The sequence below is a fragment of the Odocoileus virginianus genome, chromosome 31 (assembly GCF_023699985.2).
Source record: "Odocoileus virginianus isolate 20LAN1187 ecotype Illinois chromosome 31, Ovbor_1.2, whole genome shotgun sequence".
In the NCBI taxonomy this organism is placed as follows: Eukaryota; Metazoa; Chordata; class Mammalia; order Artiodactyla; family Cervidae; genus Odocoileus; species Odocoileus virginianus.
The window spans coordinates 855,680-878,113 of record NC_069704.1 but is presented as its reverse complement, the minus strand read 5'-3'; the positions used below and the strand labels follow the sequence as shown (position 1 = coordinate 878,113).

At 55.1% G+C, this 22,434-nt stretch overlaps 1 protein-coding gene across 18 annotated transcripts in view; it reads left to right on the top strand.

Moving 5' to 3' along the window:
• MYT1L (myelin transcription factor 1 like) overlaps positions 1–18,085 on the top strand; it is a 400,361-nt gene extending 382,276 nt beyond the window's left edge. For 11 of the 18 annotated variants that reach the window (XM_070459146.1, XM_070459143.1, XM_070459144.1 and 8 more), the window contains 4 exons: positions 349–440; positions 10,604–10,713; positions 14,837–14,980; positions 15,286–18,085. In XM_070459146.1, the coding sequence (XP_070315247.1) occupies positions 349–440; positions 10,604–10,713; positions 14,837–14,980; positions 15,286–15,426 (487 nt within the window). In that variant the 3' untranslated portion in view covers positions 15,427–18,085. The remainder of the gene's footprint in view (positions 1–348; positions 441–10,603; positions 10,714–14,836; positions 14,981–15,285) is intronic. The other 7 variants (XM_070459161.1, XM_070459149.1, XM_070459154.1 and 4 more) reach the window with 3 other exon arrangements.
• Positions 18,086–22,434: the final 4,349 nt, after the last annotated feature.

Sequence of the window (22,434 nt, the reverse complement as noted above, 5' to 3'; positions counted from 1 at the left end):
CTGAGTCAGCATGTCTGGGGGCTCCTCAGACCGCCCTTTCATTTTGGTACATTTTGCATCCAACCCTTGTGCGGGGTTGAGACTTTCCGTAGGGAAGTTTTTAAAGAAGGGGGTTCCTCCGTGAGAGTCCCGGAAACCCTCAAGGGCGGACGCGGCCCGAAGGGGCTGGTCTGCCTCGCCCGGCGGCCAGACCGCGGCCCGGCCTCGCCGCAGCCCTGAGGTCCTGGCCAGCCCGAGCGCCGTGGTTCCCGCCACGCCTGCCCGCTGCCAGGCGGGGCCCGGGGCGGCTCCCCCTGCCCCTGGGGTCTCCCAGCGCCTGACTCACGTCGTCTCCTGTCTCGCCCCCAGCTTGTCGGGATGCCCGCGGGCCACGTCCGCCATGAAGAAGGCGAAGTTGTCGGGAGAGCAAATGCTGACCATCCGGCAGCGAGCCAGCAACGGTAACGGCGCCCCCGCCCGGCCTCCCTGCCTCCTCCCACCCCGCCCCTCGTGCGGGGAGGCTCCGGGCACTCCCGCCTGCCCAGAGCCGGTCCACCGGGGCGGCCTCCCGGGGGGCGGAGCAGGGGTCCCCCGGCCACACTCACCCACCCCCAGCCCCTGTCCTCTGGGGCCTAACCTTGCGTCCGTCTGTCCATCCACACAGCGCTCCTCCAGATGCCCTCCTGCAGGGGCATAGAGGCGCAGGCGGGAAGCCCCGTGCGCACACCCGGGCACCAGTCCAGTCCCCGTCTGTCCTCGTGGCCCCCAGATTCCACAGCAGTGAATTCGCCTGCAGAACACTCAAGTCTGTGTTCTGACCCCCAGTCAGCCCTCTGGGGGCTTCCAGGCCCCCGGGGCACGGGCAGGGGCAGGGGGAGCCCCTGGTCAGTTTCTCGCAGGGCACCGTCCCAGCCTCCTCCTACCGGGGTTCCTAATCAGGGTCCTCCTCCCTGCGCAGTCCACGGGCGCTGTGTTTTTCCAGTTTGTGTGTTGTCCTGTTGGAGACATCACGGTTTAAGAGGCACCAGGGCAGGGCTGTGGTGCTGTGTGGCGTCCTGGCTGTGACGAGGCTGTGACAGGCCATGGGGAGAAAGCGTGAGAGTCCGGCTTCGTCTCAAGGCTGCTGGCCGAGAGTCCAGTGTGAATGGACCAGCACACACGTGAAACAAGGACATGTCTGCAACAAACACATGGACGGACGCGCTGACCACAGCTCTGCTGCCAAGGCTCGAGGGGGGCTCACCGCGTGTGTCCCTGAGAGGGGCAGTCCGTGGTCACTGGTGCGGTCTTTGCGTGTGTCCCCAGGCGCTGAGGTTCTGTGGTCACTGGTGAACGGAGCTCAGCGAAACTGTGATCAGGAGTTAGCAAAGTGGCCGGTGAGAGCCTCCCCTTCCAGACCCCTCCGGAGGACTCTGGGGAGCGGGGCTCGTGCAGAGCAGGTTTTCTGTTCAAGTCATGGGTCCAGGCTCTGGGCAAGGCACCTCCCTAACTCTGTGACCCCAAAGGCATGGTCACCCCGGGCTAGAAGCCTGGGCGCATCACAGGAGCCCGGCCGCCAGTCCTGGGTGGGGGTAGAGCCAGGCCCCTCCTCCCCCACTTCCTGGGCTGGGGTCCAGGGATCCGGCCCTGCCACGTGCTGGCCTGATGGTGTCGGCAGCCTTAGCCTCCATCTGGAAGCTGCTGTGGCTCACTGGACATTCATTTTCAGTCCTGAGTATAGCTCAAGGTGTGCAGAGATAACGGTCCTTAACACGGGCCCCATCATCTACCAGGAAGGCAGCCAGGGCCACAACGCCTCACCTGAAGTCTCAGTCCCATGAACCCACATCTGTTCAAGGCGGCCGGGGGCTCGAGACGCAGGACCAGTTGGACAGGAGCCTTCAGACCAGCCCACCAGCCTGAGGAGCTGGTCTAGAGACTCCAAGGTCACCAACATCCCGTCTCACTCAGCCATTGAGGGGCGCATTGCCCCGAGGAAAGCCATATCCACTGAGCTCTTTCCGAAATGTTTAGCCCGACATCTCACCTGCAAACAACCCTGGAGCTAAAGCAAAAATCCTTCTGCAAACTGATGTGAGCCCACTCCAGCTTCTGACTCTGGACAGATGGAGCAGTGTAGACACAGCCAGAAGTGCAGCGAGCAGGCCTGCAAACTGGAGGAGGAGCCTTCCCCCGGTGGGGCAGCTGGAGTGTGGGGAGGCCCTGGCTGGTGTCTCTCCTGTGGGATGTCTGACCCTCAGAGTCCTCCTTCTGTGTCGGCCAAGCACAGCTGGGAGCCAGAAAGGGCGGGTGCCACATGGGAGAGGAGCCCCGGCTTCCTCTGGCTGGACGCCCGACTGCAGGCCCAGCCGGGTCAGCGGGGGTGCCCTCGCGGGTCGCCATCGGCTCATCTCTGCATCCGAGCTCAGCTCCATGACTCTAGGTTTCAGAACGTGTCTTCCTGCTGTAGGTTCTGTCACACACTTGTCCACAGACGAGGACCCTGGGAGCTCAGGTCACTGGGAGATGAAGCTCCAGAGTCAGGTCAAACCCAGGTCTCCCCAAGCCCAGGCCGTGTGGAGCCTGGCCTGATGGTCCCCTCGCTCCACACCTGTTGGGGGCACCTTTTCTGGCAGGACTAGAGGCATTTCTTACTGAACCCAGAGCTGAATGCATCTCTCCGTGGATAAATGGCCTCATCCCTGTGTGTCTGACCCAAGGGCAGGACTCGGGAGATTCGCTCCTCTCTTTAGGGGGCTGGGGGTCAGTGGTCACTGCCCACATCAGCCATGCCTGCCCGCCGCAGTCGAAGTCAAGGCCCCTGCCATGTGTGAGGAAGAGACGACCTCTCTCTCTCTTCTCGGAGAATCAGGAGAGTACGCCTTGTCCAAGGTCACTCACTCTCCTCGACACCCTGTCCTCTTACGGTCATGGAGCACTGCGGCCAGGCCTGCCTGAAGCTCCGGGCTGACTTGGGCCAGCACCTCTGGTCCTGAGTCCGGGCGTTCTCCCCCAGGCGTTCATCTGAATGGGAAGGAGCATGTCTGAAGGTCCCAAAGTCTCTTTCCGTTTCCAAAATCCAGTGTTCTCTTTTTCTTTCTGAAGTTTAGAGAAGAGCCTGCTCTGGCCTCTTCCCCCAAAGACTCTCATTGTTCTGAGTGTCCCCCTATCGTCTCTGAGTAGCTGGTGCCCCGCACAGTTATCGGGGTCTCCTCTGGGACCCCCCGCACACATTCACTGCGGGCCTCTGAGCCTCCCTCCCCGGAGCCGGGCGGCAGGGGCCTTGGGGCTTTGGATTTTCAGTTCTTTCTGTGTGGTTTTGGTTTTTGGTTTTGGTCAAGCCTTCGGGAGGGAAGCTGGAGAAGGAAATGGCAACTCACTCCAGTGTTCTTGCCTGGAGAATCCCACGGACAGAGGAGCCTGGCGGGCTACAGTCCGTGGGGTCGCAAAGAGTCGGACACGACTGAGCGACTAACACACACTATCAGGAGAGAAGGAAATGAGGTAACTCCCCTCCCCTCTTGTCTGCTGTCAGGGTGCTGAGCTGAGGGAAGGGCCCCCCCCTGCCTGCAGCTCTGTCCCGGGGTTTTGTGCACCGATTCCTTTATATCCCCAACAGCCCGATCCCGGGCCCTGACGTTCTCCATTACCTGGAAAGAAAAGGAGACTCAGAGAGGTGAAGGCGGGAGCAAAGGCAGGTGACCTGTGTTCTGAGGGATGACCTGTGCTCTGAGGGGTGACCTGTGCTCTGAGGGGTGACCTGGATTCTGAGGGGCGACCTGGGCTCTGAGGGGCAACCTGGGCTCTGAGGGGTGATCTGTGTTCTCAGGGGTGATCTGTGTTCTCAGGGGTGATCTGGGCTCTGAGGGGTGACCTCTGCTCTGAGGGGTGACCTCTGCTCTGAGGGGCGACCTGTGCTCTGAGGGGCAACCTGGGCTCTGAGGGGTGACCTGGGCTCTGAGGGGTGATCTGGGTTCTCAGGGGTGATCTGGGCTCTGAGGGTGACCTGGGCTCTGAGGGGCGACCTGGCTTCTGAGGGGCGACCTCTGCTCTGAGGGGTGACCTGTGCTCTGAGGGGCAACCTGGGCTCTGAGGGGTGACCTGGGCTCTGAGGGGTAATCTGGGTTCTCAGGGGTGATCTGGGCTCTGAGGAGTGACCTGTGCTCTGAGGGGCGACCTCTGCTCTGAGGGGTGACCTGTGCTCTGAGGGGCAACCTGGGCTCTGAGGGGTGACCTGGGCTCTGAGGGGTGATCTGGGTTCTCAGGGGTGATCTGGGCTCTGAGGGGTGACCTGTGCTCTGAGGGGCGACCTAGCTTCTGAGGGGCGACCTCTGCTCTGAAGGGTGACCTGTGCTCTGAGGGGCGACCTCTGCTCTGAGGGGTGACCTGTGCTCTGAGGGGCAACCTGGGCTCTGAGGGGCAACCTGGGCTCTGAGGGGTGATCTGGGTTCTCAGGGGTGACCTGGGCTCTGAGGGGTGATCTGGGTTCTCAGGGGTGACCTGGGCTCTGAGGGGTGACCTGGGTTCTCGGGGGTGACCTGTGCTCTGAGGGGTGACCTGGATTCTGAGGGGTGACCTGGATTCTGAGGGGTGACCTGGGTTTTCGGGGGTGACCTGTGCTCTGAGGGGTGACCTGGATTCTGAGGGGTGACCTGGGTTCTCGGGGGTGACCTGGGCTGTGAGGGGTGATCTGGGTTCTCAGGGGTGACCTGGATTCTGAGGGGTGACCTGGGTTCTCGGGGGTGACCTGTGCTCTGAGGGGTGACCTGGATTCTGAGGGGTGACCTGAGCTCTGAAGGGTGACCTGGGTTCTCGGGGGTGACCTGTGCTCTGAGGGGTGACTGGATTCTGAGGGGTGACCTGGGCTCTGAGGGGTGACCTGGGTTCTCAGGGGTGACCTGGATTCTGAGGGGTGACCTGGGTTCTCGGGGGTGACCTGTGCTCTGAGGGGTGACCTGGATTCTGAGGGGTGACCTGGGCTCTGAGGGGTGACCTGGGGGCACACCCACGTGGATGGCTTTGGGAACGTCATTACCAGACCCTCAAACTCCTCCTGACTCTCCAGAATCTGACAGACTGAGAACCCACCGGTCATGAGCCTGCCCTTCCCCCGACCCCAGTCCCCACTGTCAGCTAAGGAAGGACTCACCTGGCCAGGAAGAGCCCTGAATGCCAGGCTCCTGAGGGCGCCTCCTGGGAGGCAGAGGGCAGGGGAGCGGGGGAGCAGGGCTGAGTTTCGGGAGGAGACAGGGAGGCGGCCTGTGCTCCGCAGTGCATCCATGCATCCGCCTGCCCTCTCATCCATCCACCATCCACCCATTCACACGCCTGCTAACCACCTAGAGCAAAAATTAGAGGTACGAAGGTTGTCATGGGGGCCCAGGCTGATGTTTTTGTTGGATTGAAAGTGATGACGACCTCCATTGGAAAACTGATCTGATCTGCAAGTTGTTTTAATGATGAAGCCTGATTTGCCACTTAGTTTGCAGTAGATCGTTCTCAAAAACACTCGACCCAAGGCTTTGATGGAAAGATACTGAAGGTACTATGCAACACACAATTTTCTAGAAATATATACATTTTTGACAACTATTTAACATCACCATAAAAAGCTTTAGGTGGCAATTTTAGGGCTTGTGAACGAGAGGTGTGTCTTTTATTAATTTTTTAACTCAAAAAAATATTGAAGCCCACTGCACTAGAGCAGACGCAGTATTTTTTTTTTTTAGCTATTTTAGCTATTCTTTTAGCTCCCATGACTGGGTCAGCAGGACAGAACCAGTTTGCACCACTTTCTGGTCGGAGCAGAGATGTGCCTACGGAGGTCTGGTGCTGGCGGGCTGCTGGGACGGCGGCGTCTGACGCTGTTCTTTGGCCCGTTTGGCAAGTCTCGCTGAAGGTCAGGTATCTGACCTACAGTTGATTTCTTAGAGCCACTGTGTCTGACAGGGACCTTTTGTGATGCAGGCATTTGGGGTTTTGAGGGATTAAGGAGGGTAGTCATCACGGGACTTGTAAGTAGCAGATATGGACCCAGATTCCAGGTCTGTATGTTTGGAAAGCTGGCCTTAAACCCCAGACTGCTAAACCTCTCATCAGGGCAGCTCGGAAATGCCTCCAGACTTCAGGACGTCTACTGGTCATGTGATCTCTGTCCCCTGCGTAGACGCTGGTTTTCCATGAAAGTCAAACAAAACATGATAAAACATGACACTCTTTCATGAAAGTTCAAAGCAGTGAAACGGGTTCCTAAGATTTCACCTGTATTCCAGAGAGACCACATTCTCATCTCATAACTTTATCAAAATTCTTCTAGTTCCCTTTTGCCAGAATCTAGCCCCAAGACTCTCCTTGGGCTTCAACATCACTGCAGATGGTGACTGCAGCCATGAAATTAAAAGACACTTGCTTCTTGGAAGAAAAGCTATGACTAACCTAGACAGCAGAGACATTCCTTTGCAGAGAAAGGTCCGCCTAGTCAAGGCTATGTTTTTTCCAGTAGCCATGTATGGATGTGAGAGTTGGACTATAAAGAAAGCTGAGTGCAGAAGAATTGACGCTTTTAAACTGTGATGTTGGAGAAGACTCTTGAGAGTCCCTTGGACTGCAAGATCAAACCAGTCCATCCTAAAGGAAATCAGTCCTGAATATTCATTAGAAGGACTGATGTTGAAGCTGAAACACCAATACTTTGGTCACCTGATGCAAAGAGCTGACTCATTTGAAAAGACCCTGATGCTGAGAAAGATTGAAGGCAGGAGGAGAAGGGGGCGACAGAGGATGAGATGGTTGGATGGCATCACCGACTCAATGGACATGAGTTTGACTAAACTCCGGGAGCTGGTGAAGGACAGGGAAGCCTGGCGTGCTGCAGTCCACTGGGTCTCAAAGAGTCAGACACGACTGAGCTACTGAACTGAGCCGCAAGAGAAAAGTGCTGACACGCTGGGGTATCTCACAGGCTTTGCTGTATATGAAGTACCATTGATGGAGCATCCTGACAAGCCAGTCAAGGCAAGTTCATGGAAATCCGAGGTGTGCTAGTCTTCCTGCTGTTCCCTGGGTCTCGTAACAGCGCCGTGATCTTCAGACTGCCATCCCTTAAGTGGATTGTTCCACTGACAATCACACTCACAACTCAAGGGAAACATGAATCTCGGATTGGAGACAGGCAGATGTATAGCGCATTTTTCACCCTTCCTATCACAAATGATCCAAAACCTGGTCTCTCAATCAAGCGGCTCTGAGGGTCACAGAGGCCGGTTCCCTGGGATGAGCTCCACCGGCCTCATGTACAGACCCTGGCATCAGGGACCTTCCTGACACGCAGTCATGTCTGCTCGCTGACACTCCTGTGTTACGTGCAAGTAAAAATCAGACATTCTGTTTAGCACGTGAGAGAAGACTGCTCTCCTCTTCACCGCTGCGCCCCTGGCGCGGTGTGTCCTTACGCCGCAGAGAGGATCGGGCTGCCACCTGAGGGGCCTCGGGGAGATGTGCCCCCCGCAGCACAGCATCAGAGCCTGTCACAGGGCCTTCAGACAGCCTGAACCGAACGAAGATCGTGAAATCTTCACAGGCAGCTGGACCTCAGGGGTCGGAGAAAAGAGGTGGATTCTCTGTGCTTCTTGGAGAAATGTGATAACTTGCTCTTCACACGGCTGGTCTTTAGCAGAGCACACCTGGAAAAGAGAAGACTTTAAATTGTCCAGACCTGAAAAACCAGAAATATGTCCCGGAGAGCTTGTCCAGAAATCTTAACAGAAACTCACTGGGAACATCTGACCCTCAGAGCCCAGAGGTCCAGGAGGGTTTGTGACTTTCCTGCAGGTTTCACATGAAGCGTTCTCACTGCACCTGGATGGGGAGGGACTCGGAGGAAGTGAGTGTTGGTCGCTCACTCGTGTCTGACCCCTTGCAACCTGTGGACTGCAGCCCGCCAGGCCCCTCTGTCCATGGAGTTCTCCAGGCACGAACACTGGAGCGGGTTGCCATGCCCTTCTCCAGCGGATCTTCCCGACCCAGGGATTGAACCACGGTCTCTTGCATTGCAGGAGGGCTCTTTACTGCCGGAGCCACCAGGGAAGCCCTTTAAGGAACTTAAAGGAATGTCGTGGCAAATCCTCATTACGTGGTAAATTAACTCATGATTTAGTTGCTTCACAAATCAGGATTTTTATGCACTTATCTTGATTGTTTTTATGCATTCTTACCTTGAGGTGTACCTGACCTTCAACTACAGAAGAACAATAACATTAGCCACTGCCTTGATGGAGACCTCCCAAGTGGTTGGTTTTGTATACACTAACTCAGTTGATCCTAGCTCCTAATTTTGAGAGATTTCCATAAAGGCCTGGTCATAGATACAGAAGGGGAAATAGCAGTCCACCACTGAGAAAGGGTAGACCTCACTTCAGTACTGGCAGTATCGTCTATTGTATCCTTGGGTTGCTTTTCGGGTGCGTTTGGTAAAAAAGGCAGACTTTGTTGCTGATGCTCTGGACCCTGTAAAAGGCTGCAGAGAAGTGCCTTACAGACCTAAGGGGTTGATCAGGGTCATGGACTCAGGGTCCCCTGGATGACAGCAGGAGCGTGGCCGAGGGAGGGGGCACTCGAGACCACCTCACCCGTGAGGCTGACTTTCCCACCTGAGACAGATCCATGGGAGAAACAGTTCAGAAGGAAAAATAATTAAAGGGAAATCAAGCTGAGCGCAATGATCCTGCGCGATCACGTTCATGAGGAAATGTGATGTCCTGGAAAAAATGGGCTTCTCTACAGGAGGATGTTTTACTCTCTTGAGTCTTTTTCCCCTTCATTTCACTACAAACAGCAGCAGGCCTGAACCCCCACTTGCTCTCTTCTCGAGGCCTGGGCTTGGCACCTGGTGCAGCGTGCACAGGGTTTCTGGGTTGTCAGAGGCCCTCCCTCTGGGGCAGACTGGACCCCTCTCTCTGCAAAGCTGGACAGCGGCCCCCAGTCTCCCACAGGCGCCGGGCAAGTGACGGGAGTGGCCGTCCTGCACCTGTACCTGCAGGAATTCTGCTCTTTCCCTGAGGACTCTCAAGCACAGGTGTCCAGGGCAAGCACTGCGCGGGCCAGGGTATTTCTGACACCAGCGAGGCCTTGCAGCAGCAGCCAGCTGGGAGAGCTGCACTCTAACGCACCCCTATATACCCTGACGTTCCTCCCGCAGCCCATCCGGGCCCCCTCAGGAGCTGGTGCCCACAGAGACCTCCTTGCCCCCCGGAACCCAGCCCCACAAAGCCCCCCAAGCTGGCCCTTCAGATGAGGGGTGTGCCCACCAGTCAGGGTCCGTATTCTGGGAGCTTCTGAAGCCAGTACCTGGAGCCGGTCCCTGTGCCTTCCGCAAGAGCATCTGCCCAGCACCCGTCAACTCGGCTTCGGTCGTGTGTGTGTGTGTGTGTGTGTGTGTGTGTGTGATCAGTTCTCATCTGCAGAATCCCAGCTTGGCGAGGTGGGCACCCTGCTGTCTGCTTTTCAGATACATCAGCCACCTGGCTCCTTCTGAGAGTCCGGGGAGAAGGGGATGGGGGCACAGAGAGGCAGACTGCATGCAGAGCAGACGGGTCGTGGCCGGAGCCGGGAGCACCCATGTCCGGGACACAGGGTGACTGCCGGATACAGAGGGGCACAGTCACAGGCTCTGGTGAACCCTCTCAGGCTTCGCTGAAGATGAAACCTTTCCCTTTGTGAGGGTCCATGACCCCCCAGCTGATTCCCCTGTTTGTAGGGACCTTCCTTGTGAGGATTGCACTGGGATGAGAAGACACACAGCACATGACTGTTTCGTTTTCATTCAAGAGTCTGTTTTCACGGCAAACCCGGCTCCCCGTCTGGAGGAGTGATGGCACCCCTGTCCTCCCTGCGGTGTCTCTGACCCCCCATCCTCCCTGCGGCGTCTCTGACCCCCTGTCCTCCCACAGAGTCCCCTGGCCCAGCATCTCTGACCCCCCATCCTCCCTGCGGCGTCTCTGACCCCCCATCCTCCTACGGAGTCCCCGGGCCCAGCATCTCTGACCCCCCATCCTCCCTGCGGCGTCTCTGACCCCCCGTCCTCCCACGGAGTCCCCTGGCCCAGCATCTCTGACCCCCATCCTCCCTGCAGCATCTCTGACCCCCCATCCTCCCTGCGGCGTCTCTGACCCCCCGTCCTCCTACGGAGTCCCCGGGCCCAGCATCTCTGACCCCCATCCTCCCTGCGGCGTCTCTGACCCCCCGTCCTCCTACGGAGTCCCCGGGCCCAGCATCTCTGACCCCCGTCCTCCCTGCGGCGTCTCTGACCCTCCTGTCTGACCCCCATCCTCCCTGCGGCGTCTCTGGCCCTCCTGTCCTCCCTGCGGAGCCCCTGGGCCCAGCATCTCTGACCCCCATCCTCCCTGCGGCGTCTCTGACCCTCCTGTCCTCCCTGCGGAGTCCCCGGGCCCAGCATCTCTGACCCCCGTCCTCCCGCAGCGGCCTCGGGCCCGCCGACTGTGACCCTCCACGTGGCAGCCACAGCCCAGTGTCTCTGACACACACACACACACACACACACACACACACACACACACCCCCGCCCCCCCAACCCCGTCCTCCCCGCAGAGTCCCCGGGCCTGCCTCTCTGACCCTCCCGTCCCCGCAGGCATAGAGAATGACGAGGAAATCAAGCAGCTGGATGAGGAGATCAAGGAGCTGAACGAGTCCAACTCCCAGATGGAGGCTGACATGATCAAGCTCAGAACTCAGGTAACAGTTTCTGCGGCCCCCAATCGAGCCGCCCCGGAGACTCCAGGCCCCCAGGGGTGTGTCTCCCCCTGGTCTGCGCCCGGTCTTCCCTCTGCTGTTTCATCCTTTCCTTGATATTCTCTTGAGGTGATTTCAGTGGCAAAATCTGCCGTCACCACGGGGCCACTGATGGACTAGTGTTCGCTCGTGTCGCAGTTTCAGTGGAGCATGGCTCCCGGCAGCGGGTCCTGAGGGCCGCCTGTCCCTGCAGGGGGCGAGCCCGTCCCTCGGAGGTGAAGGCTGGGCCACCCGTCCCATCAGGGAACACTGAGCCCCTCCCTGGGCTCCAGGGCCGCCCGTGTCCACGCAGACTCCCGGCGAGGCTGCTGGGTGCGCCGGGTCCGGTCCCCACCGAGCCCCTGCTGGAGGCCTGCGCCCAGGTGCCTTGTCCTGACCCCACGTGCTCACAGCGGCCGCACAGGACGTGCACACACCAGATCACGCTTGTGGCCTGCAGTGGCTGAGCCGAGACTGCAGAGCTGCAGGCCCAGGAGGCCTGGCTCAGCCGTCCACAGGGCTGTGCCCCCCGAGGCTCCGGGGCGGGCCCCCCCGGTGTGGTCACAGGTGACACGGGGGGGCCCGTCATGCACAGACTGCCCCCCGCCGTGGTCAGATCCCCCCTCCCCAGCCATCCCCCCGGTGTGGTCACAGGTGACACGGGGGGGCCGTCATGCACAGACTGCCCCCCGCCGTGGTCAGATCCCCCCTCCCCAGCCGTCCCCCTGGTGTGGTCACAGGTGACACTGGGGGGGGGCCCCGTCATGCACAGACTGCCCCCCGCCGTGGTCAGATCCCCCCTCCCCAGCCGTCCCCCTGGTGTGGTCACAGTGCTCAACGGGGCCCCTGACCACACTGGACACCCACACACAGCCCCCCACCCAGCCTCTGGGGTGGTTAAGAGGCAAAGGTCACGGCGCCTGCCACACCCCCCCCAGCCTGGAGCCCAGACCGCCCGAGCCTCACCCTTATCTGTGTTACCTGCATGCCCCGTGTGAGCGCTCCATGCAAAAGCAGGCTCTGGTTCTGCTGCTTCGAAGGCGTGGATGCCAGTCTGACCCGCGTTTTCCTCCTGCAGAGGCTGCAGGAGGCCAGGGTCCCTGCAGGGTCCTGGGTCCTGAGCTCAGAAGAGCCCAGTGATCTCTCCATCAAAAGTGCTTAGGACAAGGGCTTCCCTGGCGGTCCAGTGCGAAGACTCGGCATTTCCACGGCAAGGGGCACAGGTTCAATCCCTGGTCAGGGAACTAAGAGCCCTAAAGCTTTGAGGCTTGGCCAAAAAAAAATTTTTTTTCAAGTGTAGAATTACGTATACCTTCTGTCTCAACAAATCAGTGATCGCTTAGCTCTGCGTTTCTCTCTTACACACCTTAGCTCTATCCTGAGCCCGGGCTAGAGGCCGTGTACACATGCACGCACAGTCCTCGGGTTCTCGTCCCTCCACTGCAGGAAGCTGCTGCTTGCCACACACATAGACGAGGGTGCTGCCAGTAGCGGGGGCCTGTCCTCCTGCCCTCCCCAGGCTGAGGACCTTGAGCTGACAGCACAGGGCTCCTGAGCCGCAGAACAGGCTGCCTCCAGCCCCTCCCCGAGCCCTGGGTGCCCTGGACAGAGGGCTGGGCCGTTCCTCCATCAGAGCCAGCCTTGGCCTCTCCTGGGCTGGATGATGCCAGATGCCCGGTACCCACGGCTGCCTCAGGGTGGGCCTTGAGAGGAAGGCGGCGGCCCCGCCCTCCTGCTGGGAGCCCCGCGGGAGCCCCTCCACCCCAGTGGGCCAGCCTCGGGGTATGCTGACCCCCCTGGCAGCACTCTGTCCGCCCCACCATTCCACCTGGGCCCCAAGTCCCAGCAGTCACTGGGGTGCTAGGTTTTGACCTGATCCCTGCTGGGTCAGAAGCCCGGACAATGAGTGTCCTTCCACGAGAAACACTCACCCACAGACGTGCCTACTGATAAGTGTTGTCACTCCTGAATCCACAGAGAGCCAGATTTCACCTGGCGAAACTCAGAAAGCTGAAGCCAGGGGCTCCCTCGGACCCCAACTACTTGGGATCCTTCGATGTGAGCAGGGACACCCTATGTGAGAAATCGAAGTTTAGAGCTGATAAGCAGAGATTCGGGTAATTCCGGGCAGTCGGCTGCTGCCGTCCGGAGGCGCCAGGCTGTGAGCTTGGCATACGGCAGGCAGTCCTGCTTCCGCGTGTCCCCTCTGAGGCCAGCCTGGGGACCCATGGAGGCCGGCACACACGCTGTGGCCTCCAGGAGTGCCCCGTTTGGTTCCATCGCTGGGTCCCTGCAACCTTCGCAGAGCAGGCCACTCTCCAGCCTGCCGTGCAGTGAGTAAGGGCTGGTTGTCTGGCAGCAGGCGGAGGCCAGAAAGCTTCACAGCGATGGTTACATTCTCTCTGGGTTTCTAGAGGAAGGTAGAGTGGTCAGGAAGCCATGCCAGACCCTTCTCTGAAGTAGGGAGGCAGTGACACCATACAGGCCACTAGGGACCTCTGTCTCGTGACTATGGAGATGATCATTTCAGTCACTCAGTCGTGTCTGACTCTTTGCTACCTCATGAACCACAGCATGCCAGGCCTCCCTGTCTATCACCAACTCCCAGAGTTTACACACACGCATGTCCATTGAGTCGGTGATGCCATCCAACCATCTCATCCTTTGTTGTCCCCTTCTCCTCCTGCCCCCAATCCTTCCCAGCATTAGGAATTCCCAGCATTCAAATAAGTCAGCTCTTCACATCAGGTGACCAAAGGATTGGAGTTTCAGCTTCAGCATCAGTCCTTCCAAGGAACATTCAGGACTGATTTCCTTTAGGATGGACTGGTTGGATCTCCTTGCAGTCCAAGGGACTCTCAAGAGTCTTCTCCAACACCACAGTTCGAAACCTCAGTTCTTCAGCACTCAGGTTTCTTTATACTACAACTTTCACATCCATACATGACTACTGGAAAAACCATAGCTTTCACTAGAAGGACCTTTGTTGGCAAAGTAATGGCTCTGCTTTTTAATATTCTGTCTAGATTGGTCATAGCTTGTCTTCCAAGGAGCAAGTGTCTTTTAATTTCAGAGCTGCAGTTACCCCTGCAGTAATTTTGGAGACCAAGAAAATAAAGTCTGTCGGTGTTTTCACTGTTTCCCCATCTATTTGCCATGAAGTGATGGGACGAGATGCCATCATCTTAGTTTTCTGAATGTTGAGCTTTAAGCCAGCTTTTTCACTCTCCTCTTTCACTTTCATCAAGAGGCTCTTCAGTTACTTTTTGCTTTCTGCCATAAAGGTGGTGTCATCTGCGTATCTGAGGTTATTTATTTTTCTCCCTGCAATCTTGATTCCAACTTGTGCTTCCTCCAGCCCAGTATTTCTCATGATGTACTCTGCATATAAGTTAAATAAGCAGGGTGACAATATACAGCCTTAATGTATTCCTTTCCCAGTTTGGAACCAGTCTGTTGTCCCACGTCCAGTTCTAACTGTTGCTTCTTGACCTACGTACAGATTTCTCAGGAGGCAGGTAATGTGGTCTGGTATTCCCATCTCTTTCAGAATTTTCCACAGTTCGCTGTGACCCACACAGTCAAAGGCTTTGGTGTAGTCAATAAAGCAGAAGTAGATGTTTTTCTGGAGAGGATAGTGACTCACAAATAAAGCAATATTTCAAGACGTCTCTATGCAGTATTAGATTTAGCCTAAGAAGAAGATGTGTTAGCCCCATGTCCTAAGATACTAATCCAGATAGATTGTCCCGCCACGCCAGCAGAAAGGCCTGGGTGGTGCAAGGCCAGTCCTCACGTGATTGTTTGTGCACAGTGACAAGAAGAGCTTTTAAAAGACCGAATGAAAGCTGACAGAACCTGGGAACCTAGCCCGCCTTAGTGCACCGATTCCTTTTCAGAGAGACCAGCCGTTAGGGTCCACTTGCCACTTGCTCAGTGCGAGGACTCACAGCACACAAAGTGACCCCTTCAGCGTCCAGTCCTTCGCCGGAAACCTCTGGACTCGAGCGAGAGGCTGCGCCCCTGCGTGGGCCGCCGAGGCCTCCCACGGGGGGCGGCTCGTGTTACATGTCGCGCGGTCTGTGCATTGCAGATCACCACCATGGAGTCCAGCCTCAAGACCATCGAGGAGGAGAACAAGGTGATCGAGCAGCAGAACGAGTCGCTGCTCCACGAGCTCGCCAACCTCAGCCAGTCTCTGATCCACAGCCTCGCCAACATCCAGCTGCCGCACATGGTAAGTGACCGGCGCCGGGCGGAGGCCCCCGGGGGCCGCGCAGTGCACATCCTAGCGTAGCTGTCTGTCTGTTCTGTCCTCGTGGTTCTCCAGACCTCGGATGCTTGCGGTTACCTCCCCCAAACCATAACACTAACCGCTCTGGTGGGGCTGATCGGTAAATCCCCTAAGGTTAAGTTGCTCTGAAAGGCCTTTTAAGTAAGATAAGGACAGTGGCGTTAGGCTGGGATACTAATTTATGCTGATGTGAATATCCTATTAAGAAAATAAAAGTTGCATATGAACTACTATTTAATATCTCGTAGGATCCAATCAATGAACAAAATTTTGATGCATACGTGACTACTTTGACGGACATGTATACAAATCAAGACCGTTATCAGAGCCCAGAAAATAAAGCTCTACTGGAAAATATAAAGCAGGCTGTGAGAGGAATTCAGGTCTGAACAGCTGCTGTAGTGATGGAATCTTGCTTAAAAAAGGATGCCTCTTGTTCTTTGCTGCTGTAATTTACCAGAAAGTGTTATATATTTATTTCTGTTTGAAACAGTGTTATGCTTACAAGACTTCATAATGATTTTATGTCTTGCTTTAAAGATAGTACCTGCAGAATAGTTTTGGAATACATTCACATTTTTGTACGTTTTCATATAAGCTGACATAGTGTGACATGCCATGTAATGTTTATAGCTGCTAATGTATGCACATTGGGGGTATATATATTTCTGAAGAGGTAAGCTGATCAAAATAAATAGAGTGTACATTCTTTTTAACGCTTTAGTGATTAAATGTTTAGTATTTTGAACTGAAATGGACACACACACACAACACAGCTCTGAATGATCATTTGGTGGACCCGCAGCCACTTTTTAGATGTTATCGTTTTGCCTCGTGTTCGAGGATCTTACGGAATTTAAGAAATACATTTTGTGTGCATATTGTTTCATAGCAAGAATTGGTTGCAAAAAAATGCTTTATTTTTGAACAATGCTTGGAAATATTATGTGATGTTTTTGTTTGTTTGTTTTAGGAGGATGGTGTATGGTGGGGGCAATAAATGAGGTTTTTTGCATTCCAAGGACATGGCATGTGGAGTAACTGTAAGGAATGAGATAAGTAATTTATTGTCAGACAACATCAAGCCATGGGAGCTTGGCAGAAGATTCAAAGCAGCTTAAACAGCGCTTTTAAATTAACTCCCGAGCGCTACGCGGTGTGGCGGTGGGACCTTCCGCTAAGACAGGGGCAGAGTGGAGGTGGTGGCCCGAAGACCCCTCCTCCTCTCTCGGCCTGGAGCAACCTTCTCCTGCCCCGAGGGCTCCTGCCCTCTGAACCGCCTGTCACCCAGCAGAATCCGTGTTTTCCTTTGCGCTCAAAGATCCTTTGAGACTCTTTCTTTCCCCTTCCACCTTATCCAATTACCATTCCTGTTGTTGTCGCTGTCGTGAGTTTCCCGTGGGGGATAAAGGCAGACGGCGTGGCAGTCCTCGCGCGATCGGGCTGAGCTGCGGGCCGGCCTGGGTGGGAAAGCGGCTCAGACAAGCGCCCCCGCCCAGCGCTGGCTTCGAGGAAGCCCGCGTCCTGTTCAGAGGCGGGAGCGCGCGCCCCACGTGCGGTCCCGCCCGCCGGAGGCCCGCGGGCCGCAGAACGTTCGCTTAGCTTTGTTGGCTCGGTCGTGACCTTCTCTAGGAACGAATGCAATCAGACGGTGGGAGTAACTAAATGCCCTTCAGCACTTTTTTGCTTTACACTAGATCATCTCAGACTCGTTTCCATCCTGGAGACTGACTGTTCCCCCGACGACTGCACTCCGCGATGCGATGCGTAAGACCGCTTTCCACCGCCGCGCTCCCCTCTCCTCATGCATCCCCGGGACAACCTGTCGTGTTTCCGATTGCTGTTGACTTGATTTACATGTGATAGCATTCTTCCTTCCATGTCTTGATGTTATGCAGGAAGTACAAAAGTACTTTAAAATTTTGTTATGAAAAAAAAAAAAGATGGGTTTTGTAAAAATAAAAAAAAAAATATTTTTAGCAGAACAGGACTTACAGGGTCATTGTCCCCACAATGTGCCAGTCGACTATTTGCACTTACCTTGTCCTATATATCCGTACGGAGGTGTGCAATTCCTGTGTCAGTAGCCTCGCGACTCTGACCCTGGAGGAATCTGAGGAGGCCTCCCGGCTGACCTGATGATGCTACGGGAGATTACAGGGACCTCACCGCAAATACTCTGATACAATACTCAACCTCGGTATATATATATATGTATAAATACATGTACATCCCAGCGGCACTTTATACTGCTCACTGTACAAAAGCCACCAGTTTTCCAGGAGGACTTTAAAATTAGCTGGGAGAAGACTGTATAATGACTCGGGCGCCGCAGCGCCTTCTCTGCGGGGCCCTCTTTCTGTTGGGTGATTAGTTGTAGCTGCCCTGCTCAGAATTGCCTTTTTGAGAGCTGAAGCCAGGTGCGCCTCGCCACCTGCGGCCACATACCCCGTCCGGGGCCCCGGCCTCCTCGCGGGCCCCCGTTGTTCATATCGGCACATGCATCTCCCCGCCCCGTCGTTGTCTGCAGCTTCTTTGCCAATTATAGTGATGCTTTTCGTAGCGTAATAGGTAGTATCAGTTTGGGATTCTAATTGTTCTCACCTATGTACAATGGAAAGGGGTTTTAAGCACAAATCTGCTGCTCATCTGATGTTGGTACATAATATCAAATCAAAGTTATCTGTGACTATTATATAGGGATCACAAAAGTGTCACATATTAGAATGCTGACCTTTCATATGGAATTATTGTGAGTCATCAGAGTTTATTTATTATAACTTATTGTTCATATTCATTTCTAAGTTAATTTAAGTAATCATTTATTAAGACAGAATTTTGTATAAATATTTATCGTGCTCTCTGTGGAACTGAAGTTTGATTTATTTTTGTACTACACGGCATGGGTTTGTTGACACTTTAATTTTGCTATAAATGTGTGGAATCACAAGTTGCAGTGATATTCATTTTTAAATTGTGAACTTTGTACAAATTTTGTCATGCTGGATGTTAACACATCTTACTCTAAATAAAAAAGGTGTTACCACATTTGTAGCACGAAGGGTCTCTACCTGCGTGTGTGTCTTCACTGAGCCTGGAAGGGTGTGTGGGGTCTGGGGCCCAGTAGGGCCCCAGGGCGCTTCTCTCCAGCCATGGCCACCTCCGCGACAACGTTGCCGCAGGCTGATCTGTCTACCCCAAGGCCCATGAGCACAGATTGCGCGGGTCCCGGAGGCGCTGCCCCTGAGCTTGTCCAGATGCCACTGTGACACCTCTTGCCATCACCCCTACTATCTCCTCCTGAGGTCATGTCTGATGCGGGCATCCCCCCAGAACAGGGACATCCTCACAGATGCAGACACCCCTACTGATGGACATGCGGTCATGATGCAGCATGCATCCACATCCCAAGGTTCATGTCCATCACAGATCTCTCCGGGTCTGGGGTGCAGAGGCTCACAGCTCTCGCAGCTGCCACGGGGCCACCCCTCGCCCCTCGGCACTGAGCAGCTCCCCGGCCTCCCCAGAGTCCCAGCAGCATCTCGTGCTCCGAGATTCCACGCCCTCTGAGCCTGTCTTCCAGCAGGTGTTGCCCATGTTTTACACCTGGCACTGGCTCAGCTGCACCAGGGCAGATGGAGCGTGTTCTCCTGGGAGTGGGATTCAGGGTCCCGCCACCCTGTGTCTTCAGATCATTGGGCGCACCTCTGTGAAAGGGCGTGTCTTCAGGATCATGGACATTCAAGCAGATAGCAGGACACTGAGGAGCTGCTGTCGTGATTGAAATCTTTCAGCTTGGTGGTTGAAAGCATCTTGCCCTGAGAATCAGTATAAACATCACGGAAAGCAGGTTAGCAAGAAGGTCAGAAATCTTACAGAATTCTTGACCCAGTAATTCCAGATGTCCCTCCTAAAATACCAAAACACTTGAAAGTGCACTGAAATAAGTGAAACCAACCCCCAAAGTCCTAGTACAGAGGAAGGTTGGAGCAGATGAAATAAAGGCACTTTATGGAACACCATGGTGTCACCAGAAATGACAGTTGCAAATCCGCACTATAGGATGCTTGTGATAAAGTGAGCAGCACAGAAAACGGAACGATAAGGAGGCTAAGAAGCAGCTGAGTGGCAGCAAGCCTGGGTCAAATCGACATGTGTCAGTGGTTCTCGTGGTCCCGCCAGCCCCCCGAGCCTGCGGAGGGGGGTCTGTCCAGTCCTGTTCTCCCCTTCAGCCCCCGAGGAGCAAACCAAAGCTGGGGAACGACTGGTCCCTGGGAAGCCAAAGTGGGGGCAGGGAGGCGGAGCAGAAGCCAGGGTCCCTCTAGTGAGAATGGGGTGACGGGGGCGCAGCCCACACAGGTCCCCGGGCCTCTGGTCTGAAACCGCCCTCCTGGTGGATCTTGCCAGGCATGTTCCAGCAGGGCAGGCTGCGACCACACTTTTCTCACCCCGGACCACGGAGTGATTTTTTAGAAAGTAAACAGCCGAAGTGAGGATTCCAGGGTGTTTGGGAGAAGAGGCTCGGAGGTCACCCCACATTCTGCACCACGTGCCTCCCCACATGCCCCCAGGTCACCCCACATTCCGCAGCATGCACCCTGGGGTCACCCCACACTCCACACCACACGCCCCCAGCCCTGGGCAGTGAGGAGGCCTGGATGGAGCGGATGCTCTGTGGGCCCAGGACTCCAGTGGCAGCTCCCCTCTGAGCCCAGAGCAGCCTCCCGCCTCCTGCCGGGAGCCCTGTCCGCAGGAAGGAAGGGGGATGTCCCTCCCCTGGGACCCTGTCTCCAGGAGCAGAAGCCCCCAGTGAGCACGGAGCATCTCGGCTCCCTGGGGCCTGGTCCCTGGGGCTCTCTCTGCGGCCAGAGGCCCGGCGCCGTCACGGTCCGGGGACGGTCCGCTCCCTCCATGCTCAGCTCCAGTGCTGCGGACCTTTCAGCACAGCAGAGCAAGAGGGGGAGCCCCGGGCCCGAAGCAAGTTAAAAGGTACATCGAGGAAAACAAACGAGATTCTTTGTCCTTTCTTCTTTTACGTTTGCACAGCTTTAGATCTAGAAGTTTCTTCCCAAAAGCCGGCGCACAGATTCTCTCCAAGTGATCAGATCGGGAGCCTGTTTCCTTCTGTGTGTGGCTCGTCCCTCCCAGCCCAGTTCTACTGGGATGTAATCAGCACGCATCCCCGTGTCTGTGTAAGATGCGCAGTGTGACGGCGGGACACTTGCACTGTGAACTGGTCACGTTCCACATTTATCCCCTCACATAGACACACGCAGAGAAAGGGCCAGAAAGAAGCAACAATCCTTTCTTTCCTCTGAGATGAGGGCTCGTGGGGCCCACGGTCCTCAGGCCCTTCAGCAGCTTGAGCTCTGCTCCCGGTTCTGTGGCTGTCCCAGCACCTGCTCACCTGTAACTAGGAGTTTGCACCTGCCTCCCATTACCTGGGTCGGGAAGATGCCCTGGAGAAGGGACAGGCTGCCCACTCCAGTATTCCTGGGCTTCCCAGTGGCTCAGAGGTTAAAGCATCTGCCTGCAATGCGGGAGACCCGGGTTCGATCCCTGGGTTGGGAAGTTCCCTGGAGAAGGGAAAGGCTACTCACTCCAGTATTCTGGTCTGGAGAAATCCATGGACTGTATAGTCCCTGGGGTCTCAAAGAGTCAGACATGACTGAGCGACTTTCACTTTCACCAAAATGCCCCAAAAGTTATTGCTCATTGTACAAAGTGAACAGAAAGTAAAATCAACACGAAGATCAATTCCCACCAGAATCAACGCAGATAAGGCAAACCTGCCTGATACGATGAAGCCAACACATTCCAACCCTTGGGGGCTCCTTTTTCGTGTCTGATGCAGCATCCTGTGCTGCAGGATGTCCCAAGGAGCCCTGACTCACGTCCGGCCAAACGCGGTGATCTCCTCTTTATCTTTTTATCTCCTCTTTATCAGGGTAGAGTCATCTCCAGATGCTGATCTCAGCCTCAGTTCTGAATTTTCTTCTGACTTTCTTTTCCTTATCTACATGTTTGCTTTTTCTTCGTATGTAATATAAATACTCCTTAAGTTGCCTCAAAATTATTTTTGGAGTAAGGAAAGATTTTTGAGTTGAGCTCAGACATGGTAAAAGATTTGGGATGAAAATCCAGTTGATTTTTTCTTTTTTCAGTTTAACAGAAGTAGGTTCCTGATGATAAAGGAGCAAGAAGGTAATAGATTATTTGAGAAGGTAATAGATTATCAACAAGATGATCTAGAAAATAAGACGTTAAAGTTGAAGAACAATTAATCAGTCGATCTAATAAAAAAAATGGAAAACGTTATTTGAGCCAGATTCAAGGATTATGACCTGAAGAGCACCTCAGAAAGCCCTGAGAACTGCTCCACCCACGAGAAATCTAGGGACAGTTATGCACGATTTTTGAGACATAGAGCTCTATAGCAAATTAAGAGTACACAGTCAGATCCAAATGTCATCATTGCAGTGGTTCACGTGACCTCTTCTGAGATTAACAACAAGTGCTGTCGATAAAGAGTCGTCTTGCTGATGCTGGCAGAAGGCTGCTCTTTAGCTGAGTGGGTATTTCTGCTGATGTGGTGGTCTGGGTGATGCCTCATGCAGGAGAGGAGGCCAAAGGGCAGAGAAAACTTTTCATGCTTAACTTTTCCTTGTCTCGTCACAAAACCCGAGTTTCGTTTCACATCAATATTCACAGGTGTTACTGCTCCCTTACCCACCGCTGCAGACCCCCATGTGTCCCCTTGAAATCTCCCTTCCTCGCCTGCTTTGTGTTCCACCTGCTGCCACACTGATGGGCAACCAGACTTCCTGCTCCCGCCTTGCATCTCCAGGGCTGGAGGAGCTGGAACTCTGCAGTTCACTTGTGCTGGGAATCACATCTTATCATTTGCTGTACTGCCAAAAATATTTCTGGGAATCCAGTGAAGTGTTGATTCGAAAATGTTCTCAAATACTTCTGTCTTATCTGATAAAAGCTCGAAAGATTAGCTCATGGGCACATTTTTGAATTCTTTCTTTCCTGCAGAGCAAGGGGGAGAATCCCTTTCACTTTCCAGAATGAGAACATGTCTCCTGAGTCTGGATCTGAATCTCAGCCTATCTCATCCTCATCCACGGACGGGCTCAGTGTCTTAGCTCCTCCCAACACACCTGAGGCTGCGTCTCCCCCCGAGTCTGGTCCTGACTTGGGCCAGGGTCCTCCACGTGCTGCCGAGTTGATTTGTGGGGACCCTGCTCAGGCCCTGGCCAGGCCACGGCTCCCTGCCTTGGCAGGAGACGTTCCTTTTCCATTCAGGCTGCAGCAGCCAAAACCAAAGTCGAGATCAACACAGTACAGGCTTTATTCAGTGGCCAAAGAACAGAAAAGCAGGAACCGAGTTC